The sequence below is a fragment of the Littorina saxatilis genome, linkage group LG6 (assembly GCF_037325665.1).
Source record: "Littorina saxatilis isolate snail1 linkage group LG6, US_GU_Lsax_2.0, whole genome shotgun sequence".
NCBI classification, from domain to species: domain Eukaryota; kingdom Metazoa; phylum Mollusca; class Gastropoda; order Littorinimorpha; family Littorinidae; genus Littorina; species Littorina saxatilis.
In genome coordinates this window covers 33,016,690-33,029,189 of record NC_090250.1, presented here as the reverse complement: position 1 = coordinate 33,029,189, position 12,500 = coordinate 33,016,690, and the positions used below count along the sequence as shown (strand labels likewise).

The window sequence follows — 12,500 nt, the reverse complement described above, 5'->3', positions numbered from 1 at the left end:
CTTAGAAACCAAATGAACAAAATTAGACTAAAACGGAACATTAATGCAGACAAAATAAACATAAGTCAACAAGAAAGGATAAAAGCCCCACAATGATGTGCTTGACAAAAAAAAAAAAAGGATAACAATTAGATACCCGGTTAATCATGTCCGTATATCGATTATTGAAACATGTCAATACAATATTGGTTTCTGTTCTACATTATCACAGGTCTATGCTGGTATTTGTTCTAAATGTCAATAGTTCTAATCTTGTTGCTCAATTCAAACTTAAGTGTTTCAAAAAAGGGCAATTAAAAAATTGAGAATGGTTCGTCCCATGACCAAAAAAAATCCTATTTGGTAAATAAATCAGGAAACATGAGTTACTGCACAAACTTGTTTTCTATATGTCTAACTAAAGACACTGTGCCAGAGAATTTATGTTTAAACAAAGATTATATTTATTGATGCAATATGTGACCCTCCACCACGGAATGAGTCGCATGTCACCTCGCGCGGTTCTGCGCTAGGCTTAATATAAGTCCGGGGAGTGTCTTGTGTGAGGGTCACCTTAGTCACAGGCTTATAACTCAAACAGTTTTCGCTCTTTTCTAAAACGGTTTTCACCACTGGATAGAGCATAAAAAACTCTTTGGGAAAATGTAAAAATATGAAAATCATGCAAAGGTGACATGCGACTCATTTCGTGGTGGAGGGTCACATATGTATTTACCGTCAACAAAACAACAACAACAACAACAACAACAACAACAACAACAACAACACAACAACAACAACAACAACAACAACAACAACAACAACAACAACAACAACAACAACAACAACAACAACAACAACAAGAAGTAGTTCAGCAGCAACAACAACAACAACTCACGCAATCAAAGGGAGAGACTCTGAAGAGCTGCCTGAGCTGAAGGACCTGTAGGAACATGGACCTCAAAGCCACCATGATGATCGCTGAGAGACAGCACTGAAAAAAACAAAAACATAAATCTTACTGAAAACTATGGTGGCGTATTAGCAATACATGTCCCCAAGTGGCCACCGCTACCACTCGGGGCGAATCGTATTAAAAATTGCGTTGAAAATACTACTAGTCACGAATATGATTCGCATTGAAAGCACGCCTATCTTAACTACAGGTGAAAAGAAGAAACATGAGATAATAACCGAAGCGTACGGCCGTAACATAGCTGGTTTACTCTTATTGTTCATGAACAGATATATGGTGCTATTATCATTATGTTATTTGCGATTGAATTGCCAAAAGTAAATGCAAGAACTATTTTGCTTTAACTTACGCTGGGAAGCTCTTGGAAGAGAGGTCCGATGAACAGAATGACGACGAGCACCAGACAAGCGGAAAACACACTGGCAAGCTGCACGTTATACACATTACTGAGATAGTACACTGAACAGTTGCAGACAGTATTTACATTACTGAGATAATCCACTGAACAGATACACACAGTATTTACATTACTGAGATAATCCACTGAACAGATGCACACCTTATTAACATTACTGAGATAATAGACTGAACAGATGCACACAGTATTTACATTACTGAGATAATCCACTGAACAGATGCACACAGTATTTACATTACTGAGATAATCAATTGAACAGATGCACACAGTATTAACATTACTGAGATAATAGACTGAACAGATGCACACAGTATTTACATTACTGAAATAATAGACTGAATAGATGCACACAGTATTTACATTACTGAAATAATAGACTGAATAGATGCACACAGTATTTACATTACTGAGATAATCCACTGAACAGACGCACACAGTATTTACATAACTGAGATAATACACTGAACAGATGCACACAGTATTTACATTACTGAGATAATACACTGAAAAGATGCACACGATAAATGAAGATATTAAGCACTAAAACTGTCAAACTGTACACATATTACTGAGATAAATCATTCTGACAAGGTCCATACAGTACACACATTACTGAGATAATACACACTGAACATTTGCACACAGTACACCTATTACTGAGATATTACACACTGAAACGTTGTTCACAGTACACACATTTGACAGAGTCAAACACATGACATGTCCATACAATTCACATACATTATTAACATAACACTCACAAAAAGCTGAAAACAGCACACACATTACTAAGATAATACGCACTGAAAATTTACTTGATAAAGTGACTTGCATCCGTTACAAGGAAACGGGTCGAAAACGGGATTGGTCGTCATCGGAGATTTTACAATTGCTCACAAAATGTGCGAGATATTTTATGTTTACCTGTGATCTTCCTCCTGCTGAGTCCTGCACAGAGCTACGGGACACAGAGGCTGCGATGGGGTAACAGGAGAAGAAGGAACCGAAGAGTGTCCCTGCACCGTACCCTATCATTTCCTGCAACAAACAACAAAAGCATATTCTTGGATTGTGTCTCGAAGATAATTTCAGGTCCAACCAAAACGTTGCACTCCGGTGTTTTTAAAAAATTTTTTATTAATGTTTTAATTTATCATTCTGCAGTCTCCTGTGACAAATACAATACTCTTGTAATTTCTTGTTACAAATCTCATACTCTATCCCTCCCAATGCCAAACATCATGCATTTCTGATTGCGAGCGTTACAGTAAATCCAACCTTTTTTTGGACCAGATGCTCTACGTAATTCATCTTTTGTTTTCCCTTCGCACAGTACCATTTTCTGTGTCAGAAACCAAGCCCTCTCTTCCCTATCACAAAATGCTGTCATTAAAAAAAAATCTGAGAAAAGAAAGAAAAAAAGGAAGGAAGAAAGGTAGAAAGAAAGAAAGAAAGAAAGAAAGAAAGAAAGAAAGAAAGACAGACAGACAGAAAAAAAGACAGAAAGAAAAAAAGAAAGAAAGAAATAAAGAAAGAGAAAAAGGAAGAAATAAAGAAAGATCCATCCCCATGCCCAGAACATACTCAGCGAAATCTACCCGCATGCTATGAGCACACCAGCCTGGCCCATCTTCCCGCTATCAAATCCCAGAAGGTAACCCAGTTCTGACCTTGTTGGCGTCAATGTCGTAGTGATGTTTCTTGGCCATCAGAACGGCAAGGGAGACAGACTGAGCGAAGGCCACGATTCCAACCACCACACATTCGAACCCGTAGCTGGACACGTTCACGAACGTCGGTATTGATGGCTCTGGTAGTCTGGAAAAAATAAATTGACACAAAGACTCAGGAGTTGCCTACACAATGCAGAGTTGTTCCATGTAGCTAGTTGTACACAACCATCGCACACAAAAAGTTGTGTACAAAAAAAGTTGCATAATTTACCTAACATCCTCCCCCAGAGAAATCTAAACCTATGCGATGTGATCAGAATGTCATAAAACGTTTGGGCAAAATACAGCCTGCTGATTTGCTTACTTAAAGCTTGTTTTAGGGGAAAAACGAAAAATTCAGAGAGCGATTTGTCTTAAGATCAGAGACTACTGAACAAAATCATACAGGTAAAACTTAAAAAAAAAAAAGAAAAAAAAAGGGTTTATCGTTCCTCTTTTAATTCAACTACGTGCCTGCTTCAGCATCACCAAAAGCATGTGCCCCTAAAGGAGCTCTAACGTGGATATGACGCATTAACTTTGGAAAATAACACTTTTGTAAGCACCCGTCAGTCAGCCAGGAGTAATAACAAACACACCCAAGTGTTCAAAAACAAGTGCTCGTCTGCTAAAGGAACCAGGACCCACTTACCCTGCAGGGATTTTGCCCACTGTGCGGATACCCCACATTTCTCTGAAGTTGCCATAGTGACTGGCCAGTGTTCCTGTCACCACCTGCAAGGCAAGGGAAAAGGATGAACGCAATGAACCAAGTACTGTCCGGCCACAGCCTTTGCATCATTATGTATAATGTGATTGATGAGAGGACACCCCTCAACAAAGGACAACTTTTACCATCCACTGAGCTGTTGGATGCGGCGCTTGTAACATTTAAGCTGCTGGTTCAAATGCACATAACACATGCAGGATACTTGTTATTTTATACCGCATCCTCTTCGCATAGTGACTGCATATTTCCCCCTGCGTACTGCGGAGATAAGGTAGAAATTCCCTTATAAATGTGCACATTTTTTTTATCTTTTGAAAGTGAAAGGCCAGTCGCCCTGAAGAATCTGACCAAATATTGGTAAAGAAAAAACGACACACTATCTTGTGTTGTCTTTTCTCTGTTGTTTTAGTGAACAGATTTCCAGTCGCTAGTATTTACCACAGCACATTCTGTTGGACCGTTGTAGGTAAGAGAGAAAGGGGGGGGGGGCGGGGGGATCGAGGGGCCCAGTGATGACTGACTGACTAGTTAGTTTGTACGTCCTCTTAGGGCCAGTTGGCCTATCTTGGGACAGGTAGAGTTAATATGCTATGTGTGTGTGTGTGGGGGGGGGGGGGGGGGGGGGAGAGAAAAACCATGGACAGACATGCAAACAGAGAACGAATACGATAGTTTTAAAATTCTGGAAACCCGTTTGTGTACTCACCACAATGAGTTCAATGGGGATGGGGATGCGACACCTGTCCTTGATTCTCTGGTTGATCTGGACCTTGACGATGTACAGGATGATGATGCAGATGAGTGTTATCACCATCTCGGGGATGTTGGTCTTAGGGATGTTGGTGATTATGGATCCGTACGTCTGCAATCAAATATCGTACATTTAACGATTACGATATGAAGAATCATGCTGCAATAGTTGTGAAAATAAAGGTAGTAATCGGTCCATACGTTTGCAACCATACAAAGAACCGTTTATGATAACTGTACTGTGTGAGTAACTGTGCGGCAGATGTCAGTCAACACTTCTGCACATAACACACATAATACTTTGCATTGGTGATGCTGGAAAACAAAACTCAGACATTACCTATGCACGAAGGAAAACATGTGCAAACTGACAGTGCAAACATCACACAGTCATCATAGATATGTCAGTTCTTAGCCTCCTCCCCTCCCCTCCCCCAAAAATTTTGTTTGAAAAAAAAGAAACAACAATAACAACAACAACAACAACAACAACAACAACAACAACAACAACAACAACAACAACAATAGAGTAGGACTGCCTAAAATTTGGAGAGGGGGGGGGGGGGGGAGAGAGACCTGCCGTACACATAAAAGCCCATTCGTGCAAGAGAAAACAAAACAAAACACGAGTGCATGACTGTGGGAGACGCAGCCAACGAACTCATCAGAAGAATAACAACAAGAAGAAGGTCATACCCTGATGATTTGGAAGACGTTTTCGTAGCGCGGAATCTTGAGCCCCAGGGCGTACTTGACTTGGGAGGTAAAGACATGTACCGCTGCGCCAGTGGTGAACCCGCTCACCAGCGAATCTCCCATGTAGGTGGTGACGAAGCCTATCCGGCACAGCCCCATTCCGATCTGCCATCAGATACATTTTGTCATTAAACGATGTCCACTGTTGTACATATTCGCAGTAATTTAGGTGTTAACGTTAGTGATCCATATGCCATTAAATACATGTTTTCAATTATAAAATGGGTTTATCAGCAAAGTGCACCTACCAGTGATTCATGGATATGTGGAAATCAGTATGACTATCTTGCCCAGCTCAGCCTAAAAAGTCTGTATCCCTTTTGGATGTGTAAAGCATTCAAAATAGTGTATTGTTATTCGTGGGAAGTATGTGAAGCGCGGAGAGCATGGAACTACTGGTAATCTGGGGTTCACTATTTATTAACTTTCACTATCATAATTACTAAAACTTGCTCACCTGAGCCAAACCAGTGATGAAAGCCACACTGGTAGCGATTTGTATCTTGTACGCTATCTCTTCCGCGTCCATGGCTGTTGCTGCTGCTGCTGTGGTGTTGTCCAATCCTAACGTTGCTAGGGTTGTCATTAATGGTGCTGCCGTTGTCGTCGTCGGTATTGTTGTCATCCTGCTCATCCTCCAGGCCTCTGTTTCCCTGGCAACGATTCCACCCGTCATCAGACTCACCACCGCCACCGTGCCTGTGAACGAGCAATCATCAGCGTTATCATACCACTTCTTCTTCTTCTTCTGCGCTCTTGGGCTGAAACTCCCACGTACACTCGTGAATGTTTTGCACGAACGGCAGCCCTGAAAGTCCAACAAATGGTGTACTCGCCTTTAGCTAGTGATTCTGAAAATTTACTAGCCTGAGAGCAAACTTTACTAGCCAAACCAACAATTTGTTTCAGCAACTCTACTGGCATGTGGCGAGTTGATGGACATTTCTACTCGCCAGTTACATGTTTCTACTCGCCATGGTGAGTAAAATACTCGCCATTTTCAAACCTGAGTGAGGTTTTACGTGTATGACCGTTTTTACTCCGCCATTTAGACAGCCACTCATACCAGGAAGTCTATGAATATGTCAAGAGTTTAAAAAAAATTTTTTTTTACTTTATCAGTAAAGTAATATGTTTAAATAAATAAATAAATAAAAATAATCATAACATAAATTTATTCCTAATGTTCAGCTCAGTTTCCAATAATACACCCAAATCTAACTTTTTCCCATATTTAAATTTTCCAATGGTCATTTTGGTAATTAAAATACAATGATTCACAAAATAAATATAATCATTTTTCAAACTTTCCCTAAAATAACCCAAAAATACATTTTCTTCATTCAAAATGATGGCAACATGTATTTTCTTATAAACAAAATCTTTACATATTTTCCAACCCTCCAATTATCTTGTAATCTGTATTTGTCAGAGATATTGGTCTCCAATTGCCGAGATCGTCCCTAGGTAAATCTTTACCTTTATGAATTAAGATCAGAACAGCTTGTTTTTGAGTGGTCGATAATTCGCCATTAACAATGATGCTACAAATGAGGCATGAACTACATCCCTTATCTTCAACCAAAATACTTTATAAAAACAGGTAGTGAGGCCATCAAGACCTGGGGCTGAATCGTTATTTAATCATTTAAGGGCAATAGTTAATTCCTTCCTGGTAATCTCCGAGTCCAATTCACCTTTTTGGTCATTGGAGAGAAATGGTATATTTAAATCTTGTACAAATTCGTTTGCGCTCATCTGGTTTGCGTTAGTGAGACTGTGATCATACTCATAATAATCATACTCACTTATTTTCTTATGATGTTTTTATTTTTTTTATTATGCATTCTTATTCTTTTGATTGGAAATGAGTATTGTCACAATATAATTTCCATATGGATTAATAAATTTGAGTTGAGTTGAGTTGAGTTGGTTAAATTCCGCGCTTTTTTCATATGAGTCTTTAAAAAATCGTACTTGTTCTTTCATAATCTCTTTCTGTGTATTAAATACCCTGCCGTATTCTGTCTGTAAACGATCCATAATTTTCATGTTAGCTTTACTTTTTTTCCAAATTCAAAAAATACTTTGTGTTCTTCTCACCTTCTTCTATGAACTGAACGCGAGAGCGAACTTGGGCACTCTGGGCTTCTTCCAATGAAAAGAGCTCAAGCTCTACTTAAATTTTTTCTCTTTTCATAAACAGATTCAGATCTTGTGGATTATTTGCTAAAAGAGTGTCCGTTTCATCCAAATCCTTCTGAAGAGAAAGCTGGGAATTATTTTGTTTTCGCTTTCTTCCTGCTGCATAGGCTGTGTCAAGAGTTAATATGAGATAGTGATCAGCATAAACTAACGGTACCATGCAGCAAGACTGCTTTAACTTTTTTATGCTCTTTGACAAATACTGTATGGCAAAACGTTGAAAATTAAAGCTGTAAGCGAATATTGTGATTATTTACTACAGACAGATATTTCAATTGGCGAAAACATTATTTTATCTTGAAATGTGAAGGAGCCCTGTGGTTGGAAAATAACAACAGACAGATATTTCAATCGGCAAAAACATATTTTCTCTTGAAATGTGAACGAATACTGTGGTGGGTTACCGAAGAAAGATATTTCAATCGGCAAAAACATATTTTCTCTTGAAATGTGAACGAATACTGTGGTGGGTTACCGAAGAAAGATATTTCAATCGGCAAAAACATATTTTCTCTTGAAATGTGAACGAATACTGTGGTGGGTTATCACAGAAGGTTATTTCAATTGGCAAAAACATGTTTTTCTCTTGAAATCTTTGATGCGTGAAAACTGGAACTACGTACCCATGGAAATTTGCTTTGATGTACCAAAGAGGAAGTAGATCAGGGTGGGGAAGAATGACATGTACAACCCTACAACGGGTGGTAGATCTGCCAACATGGCGTACGCCATTCCTGCAACAACAACGATAACAACGAGTTTAAGGTCCATATCATGAAAACTCATCAGGAACGCCTTGCATAAAAAAAAAGACAACTAAAGGATACCAAAGGACAATTAGACTAACACACACACGGACGCGCACATGCAAGCACTCAAACTCCACCTCCACCACCATCACCAATGCCAACACACCACACACCAAACACATAGATACACGCAAGCGCGCTTGCGCTCGCGCGCTCACGCACGCACACACGCACGCGCGCATGCATGCATGCACGCACGCGCACACGCACGCACACACACACACACACACACACACACACACACACACACACACACATATATATATAGACGAGACAGGCAGACACAAAAAGGAAGGAAAGGCAGACAGACAGATCGAAAGACAGAAAGAGAATCAATGCAAAAAATCTGATATATGGTAAACTTTGTGTGTATCTGAGAAGGGGGAGGGGGGAAACGTTCATGGCATCATATCTCTGTCAGCTGGCTTAAAATGAATGAACTCACACGCAATTTGCATCTTTGTCTTATACTTCTAATGTAAAAGAAATTTATGTGGAGAAATGGTTTGGCATTTTTTGGTTGCGTAAAGTTGTTTCGTACCGATCCAAAGAAAAAAATGCGTAACTAAACTGAATACCCATAATGCAAAGTCACTTCCGTCCGCTACAATTAACAAGAGACAACGCTTTTAATCAGCTCTGACATTAATGGGTTTTTCTGCGTCTACGCCGCGGGTTTTTCATTGTTGAGTATAATCCATGCGTTTGTGGATACTGTGTTTTTGTAGTAGTACAATCTTTATGCGATTGTTCATGCAATAGGGTTTTTAAATTGGCGAATCTATCCTTGGATCCTGCTAGAAGCCAGCGCGCTGATCGACGAGTGACGTCATGGTGTCACCATATAACGCACAAGGTCATCAATAAGGTTGTACAGAGCGACATGCAGTAACGTTACTGAAGGGACAAAAAACAACCTATGAAGGTTAAGTGGGTAATGCAATGCGAATGAGGCTTTGTGATAATTGATTACTCTTGTTCGTGCATTTAATTCTTCCCCTTCTTCTGTATGTCTCCCACCCTCGACCAAGGCCGCGAGAATACACACGGTGTAACCATAGACCAAATAGCCTGGACCGCCAACTCGTCACGTGACCCTTCGAGGTTACGACGCTCGACTTTCAGGGGCGCGTCGCGTCCGGTTTGAAAGGCGAGCGATTCGAAGACAGTGAAAAGAAAGCACGCTCCAGTTATTTGTGACAATGGGAGGTGACAATGAACTGGATTTTCCAAAACTCCAAACTAAACTTAACAAAACTCATCGAAAAACACGTTCCATATGCACTTTTGCTGAGTTTATTTTAGCATTTTCAGAACTTACCTCGGCAACTTCGTCCATGTTTACAATCGACACCGGATATCACGTCCCCCTGATTTCTGAAAGGCTTGTAAGCGTAGGTTCCTAAATGCGAGAGGCCGCTACCTCGTAATAGAGAGAAAGAGCGGAGAGAGAGCTAGTTGGCGGTCCAGGATAAATGGTCTATGGTGTAACAGAAAACGCCGTTGAACTTTTTCCGACAGGTGGTTCTCTCTGTCAAAGTCTCTGGCCCATTCTCTTACTTGATCGTCTTATTTGTAAGGTTAGTGTGCACCCTTCATTCTAACCGTGACGTCATGGTAGCCTATAGAGTGTAGGAGCAAGATCTCGGATAATCTCGGTGCCAACGTTCGGCTAATTGTATGAACTTACAACCACTTTTACAACGCGCGACACTTCTAAGGTGCTTTAAAAAGTAAGATAAACTTAAAATTTGACCTCAACCAGACTTACTCTTATACGGTCAATCGCGATTTGAACAACGCGATTTTGCACTCCAAAGCAAAATTTCCGCACCCTTTTGAATGTTTCTTGACTGTTGTCACTGGCGTAAGGCCCGTCCTTACTTGAGCCCGACTCACATGAACCGAAAGTTCAAGCTGGCGCCATCACCAACCTGTGCCTGCGGTCAAGAAGACCAAACAGCGGAACACATCTTACAGCGATGTCCCTTACTAGATGAGGAACGAAAAGAAGTGTGGCCGTCACCAACTCCCTTGCAGACCAAACTATACGGCAGTCGACAGGAGTTGGAGAAAACGACAACATTTATCACCAGTGCTGGACTAATCGTGTAACCTCTGCGAACGCCAAGAAGAGACTTGAGCCCGAAATCGACTTTGCGACGACTTAACGAAGTCTTTTTTTTACCCAAAACTCGGCGCTAAAGCTTCGTGCGGCCAGCTTCGCGAAGTATAGGCTTACTTCGCGTAGTCGACTTCACCCAGTTTAGGACAGGCTTAAAGGTCCTTGTCTACATTTTTATACAGAAATCGACATTAAACCATTAAAATGCTGTGTCTATTACCTACAAATATCAACAATACATCCCCCTTCGATCAGGAAGGACGAAGCCAGGGCAGTCGTTTGAACATTCATAATAGTATTCCAGCGTAGTAGGATATCCTTATTTGGAAAATGTCGAGGGCAAAACTCCTCTCGAATACCGTGCATTTCGTTCGTTTAAAAAAAACATCGTGGACAGCGCTCCAATACCCAGTGTCAAACTGTTCCTCTTATTGTGTGGGTTTGGCTGTTAGCAAAGTGACATGAATTTGATTGGTCGATATTTATAGGCAAAGCACATGGTCTCTGCACATGGAAAACGAAACATTGGAAGTGTTACTCACACTTCCCCAAAATAAAAACTTTTTGTACATATATTTTTTTCTCTAAAACTTTTTTCCCCATGGTTCATTCATCATCTGACATAACTTTTTACCGAAATCTAACCATAAGATTATTGAGAGAAAAAAAAGCAAAAATGTAGACGACCACCTTGAAGGGCAAATTAGAAAATCTCTTTCCCTTTAGAGCATTCTGTTGTATTAATAGACAGATGCACTGACACCCCAGCCCAGCCCACTCAACGGCCTTCTCAACATCATCATCGTCAAAAAGGTGTGCGGTTATAACCTTATTTTGTCTCGTCATCTCATCTGGTCGTTTCCAAGCTCGCTAGTTCAAACAGATCAGTGCATTGTCTGCGTGACCCTGTAAATCTGACAGGTGCGCGGCGAACACAAAGGGATGGTTATGAGGTGTTTACACTTAGAAAGACCCGCCGCATGCACGATTGTGGGTTAGCACAGAAATAATGAGCGGCAAGAGTCTTGGCTTACTACATGAATTGTAAAATGTTCCCACGGATAAATTCCTTCGCAAAGTTAAGGAAATTCTCCCTCCACAACTGTGTTGTTTGTCAACAACCATGTATGCATTACATACGTGTTGCGATAGTACGCTAGAACGTGAAAGTCGTAACTGCAAGCTTTGCCGAGAGTGACGTCATTCAAATTCCCACGCACAATCAGACAGGCGGATATAGACAAACAGACAGAGACAAAGAGACACACAGACAGAAAGGCAGACTGACACAGACACGTTCACAGACACGCACATAAACGCACAGCTGATGTGGGGCAGACAGACAGACAGACAGACAGACAGACAGACAGACAGACATACAGAAACACACACACACACACACACACACACACACACACACACACACACACACACACACCCTCACCCCCACACACACCGACCCTTACCCTGAGGTAACTGCATAATCCCGACCGTCAGCCCCGCAATGAGGTCATTGATGAGGTCATTCTTGACGTCATACTTGCGCATGATACGCATGAAGGGGAAGACGCTGTGGCATGTCTTCTTGGCCTTCTCCTTGTTGCAGGTGAGTGCCAGACCGAGCTTATCCTTGGCAGCCGTCAGGAGGGGTGTAGGGGGCTCATCGGGCTGAAACGGGTTAATAAAAGCTATATTTTAAGTCCAGCGGTTGAAGCGTTTTGTACGCGGTGCAACAGTTATCAGCCTGAAGGAGAAGCTGTTTGGCAACATGGTGTCCCTAATGGAGTGGAAGTCTAAAAGGAGCGAACGAGAAGAAGAAGAAGACAGAGCCCAGCGGTTGAGGAAAGGTTGGGAGTATGACCGACAGAGTTTTGTGGCATTTACAGTCAAATCTGTCTTTATCGACCCAAGGGACCGATCAAAAATCGTCGTTACAGACAGTTGGTCGCTATGGAATAGTTAATTAATATATAGCCAACAATCGTGAGGGATCCTAATGGGCGGTCGTAATGGGCAGGTAGTCATTTTGACTTTTGACTT

The 12,500-nt window shown here is 41.1% G+C and overlaps 1 protein-coding gene and 1 long non-coding RNA gene across 4 annotated transcripts in view; one reads left to right on the top strand and one right to left on the bottom strand.

Annotated features, from left to right (window-relative positions):
* The window catches only part of LOC138969044 (uncharacterized), a 4,938-nt gene extending 4,715 nt beyond the window's left edge, over positions 1-223 (top strand). Inside the window, exon 3 of the long non-coding RNA XR_011456357.1 lies at positions 1-223. This exon is cut by the window's left edge and continues 381 nt beyond it. This is a non-coding gene — a long non-coding RNA (uncharacterized lncRNA).
* Positions 1-12,500, bottom strand: part of LOC138969043 (prestin-like) — a 69,355-nt gene that overhangs the window by 17,229 nt on the left and 39,626 nt on the right. For all 3 annotated transcript variants that reach the window (XM_070341734.1, XM_070341736.1, XM_070341735.1), the window contains exons 3-12: positions 11,927-12,128; positions 8,150-8,260; positions 5,779-6,020; positions 5,262-5,426; positions 4,522-4,677; positions 3,738-3,820; positions 3,044-3,191; positions 2,298-2,411; positions 1,305-1,382; positions 878-973 (exon numbers count right to left, since the gene is read on the bottom strand). In XM_070341734.1, the coding sequence (XP_070197835.1) occupies positions 878-973; positions 1,305-1,382; positions 2,298-2,411; positions 3,044-3,191; positions 3,738-3,820; positions 4,522-4,677; positions 5,262-5,426; positions 5,779-6,020; positions 8,150-8,260; positions 11,927-12,128 (1,395 nt within the window). The remainder of the gene's footprint in view (positions 1-877; positions 974-1,304; positions 1,383-2,297; positions 2,412-3,043; positions 3,192-3,737; positions 3,821-4,521; positions 4,678-5,261; positions 5,427-5,778; positions 6,021-8,149; positions 8,261-11,926; positions 12,129-12,500) is intronic.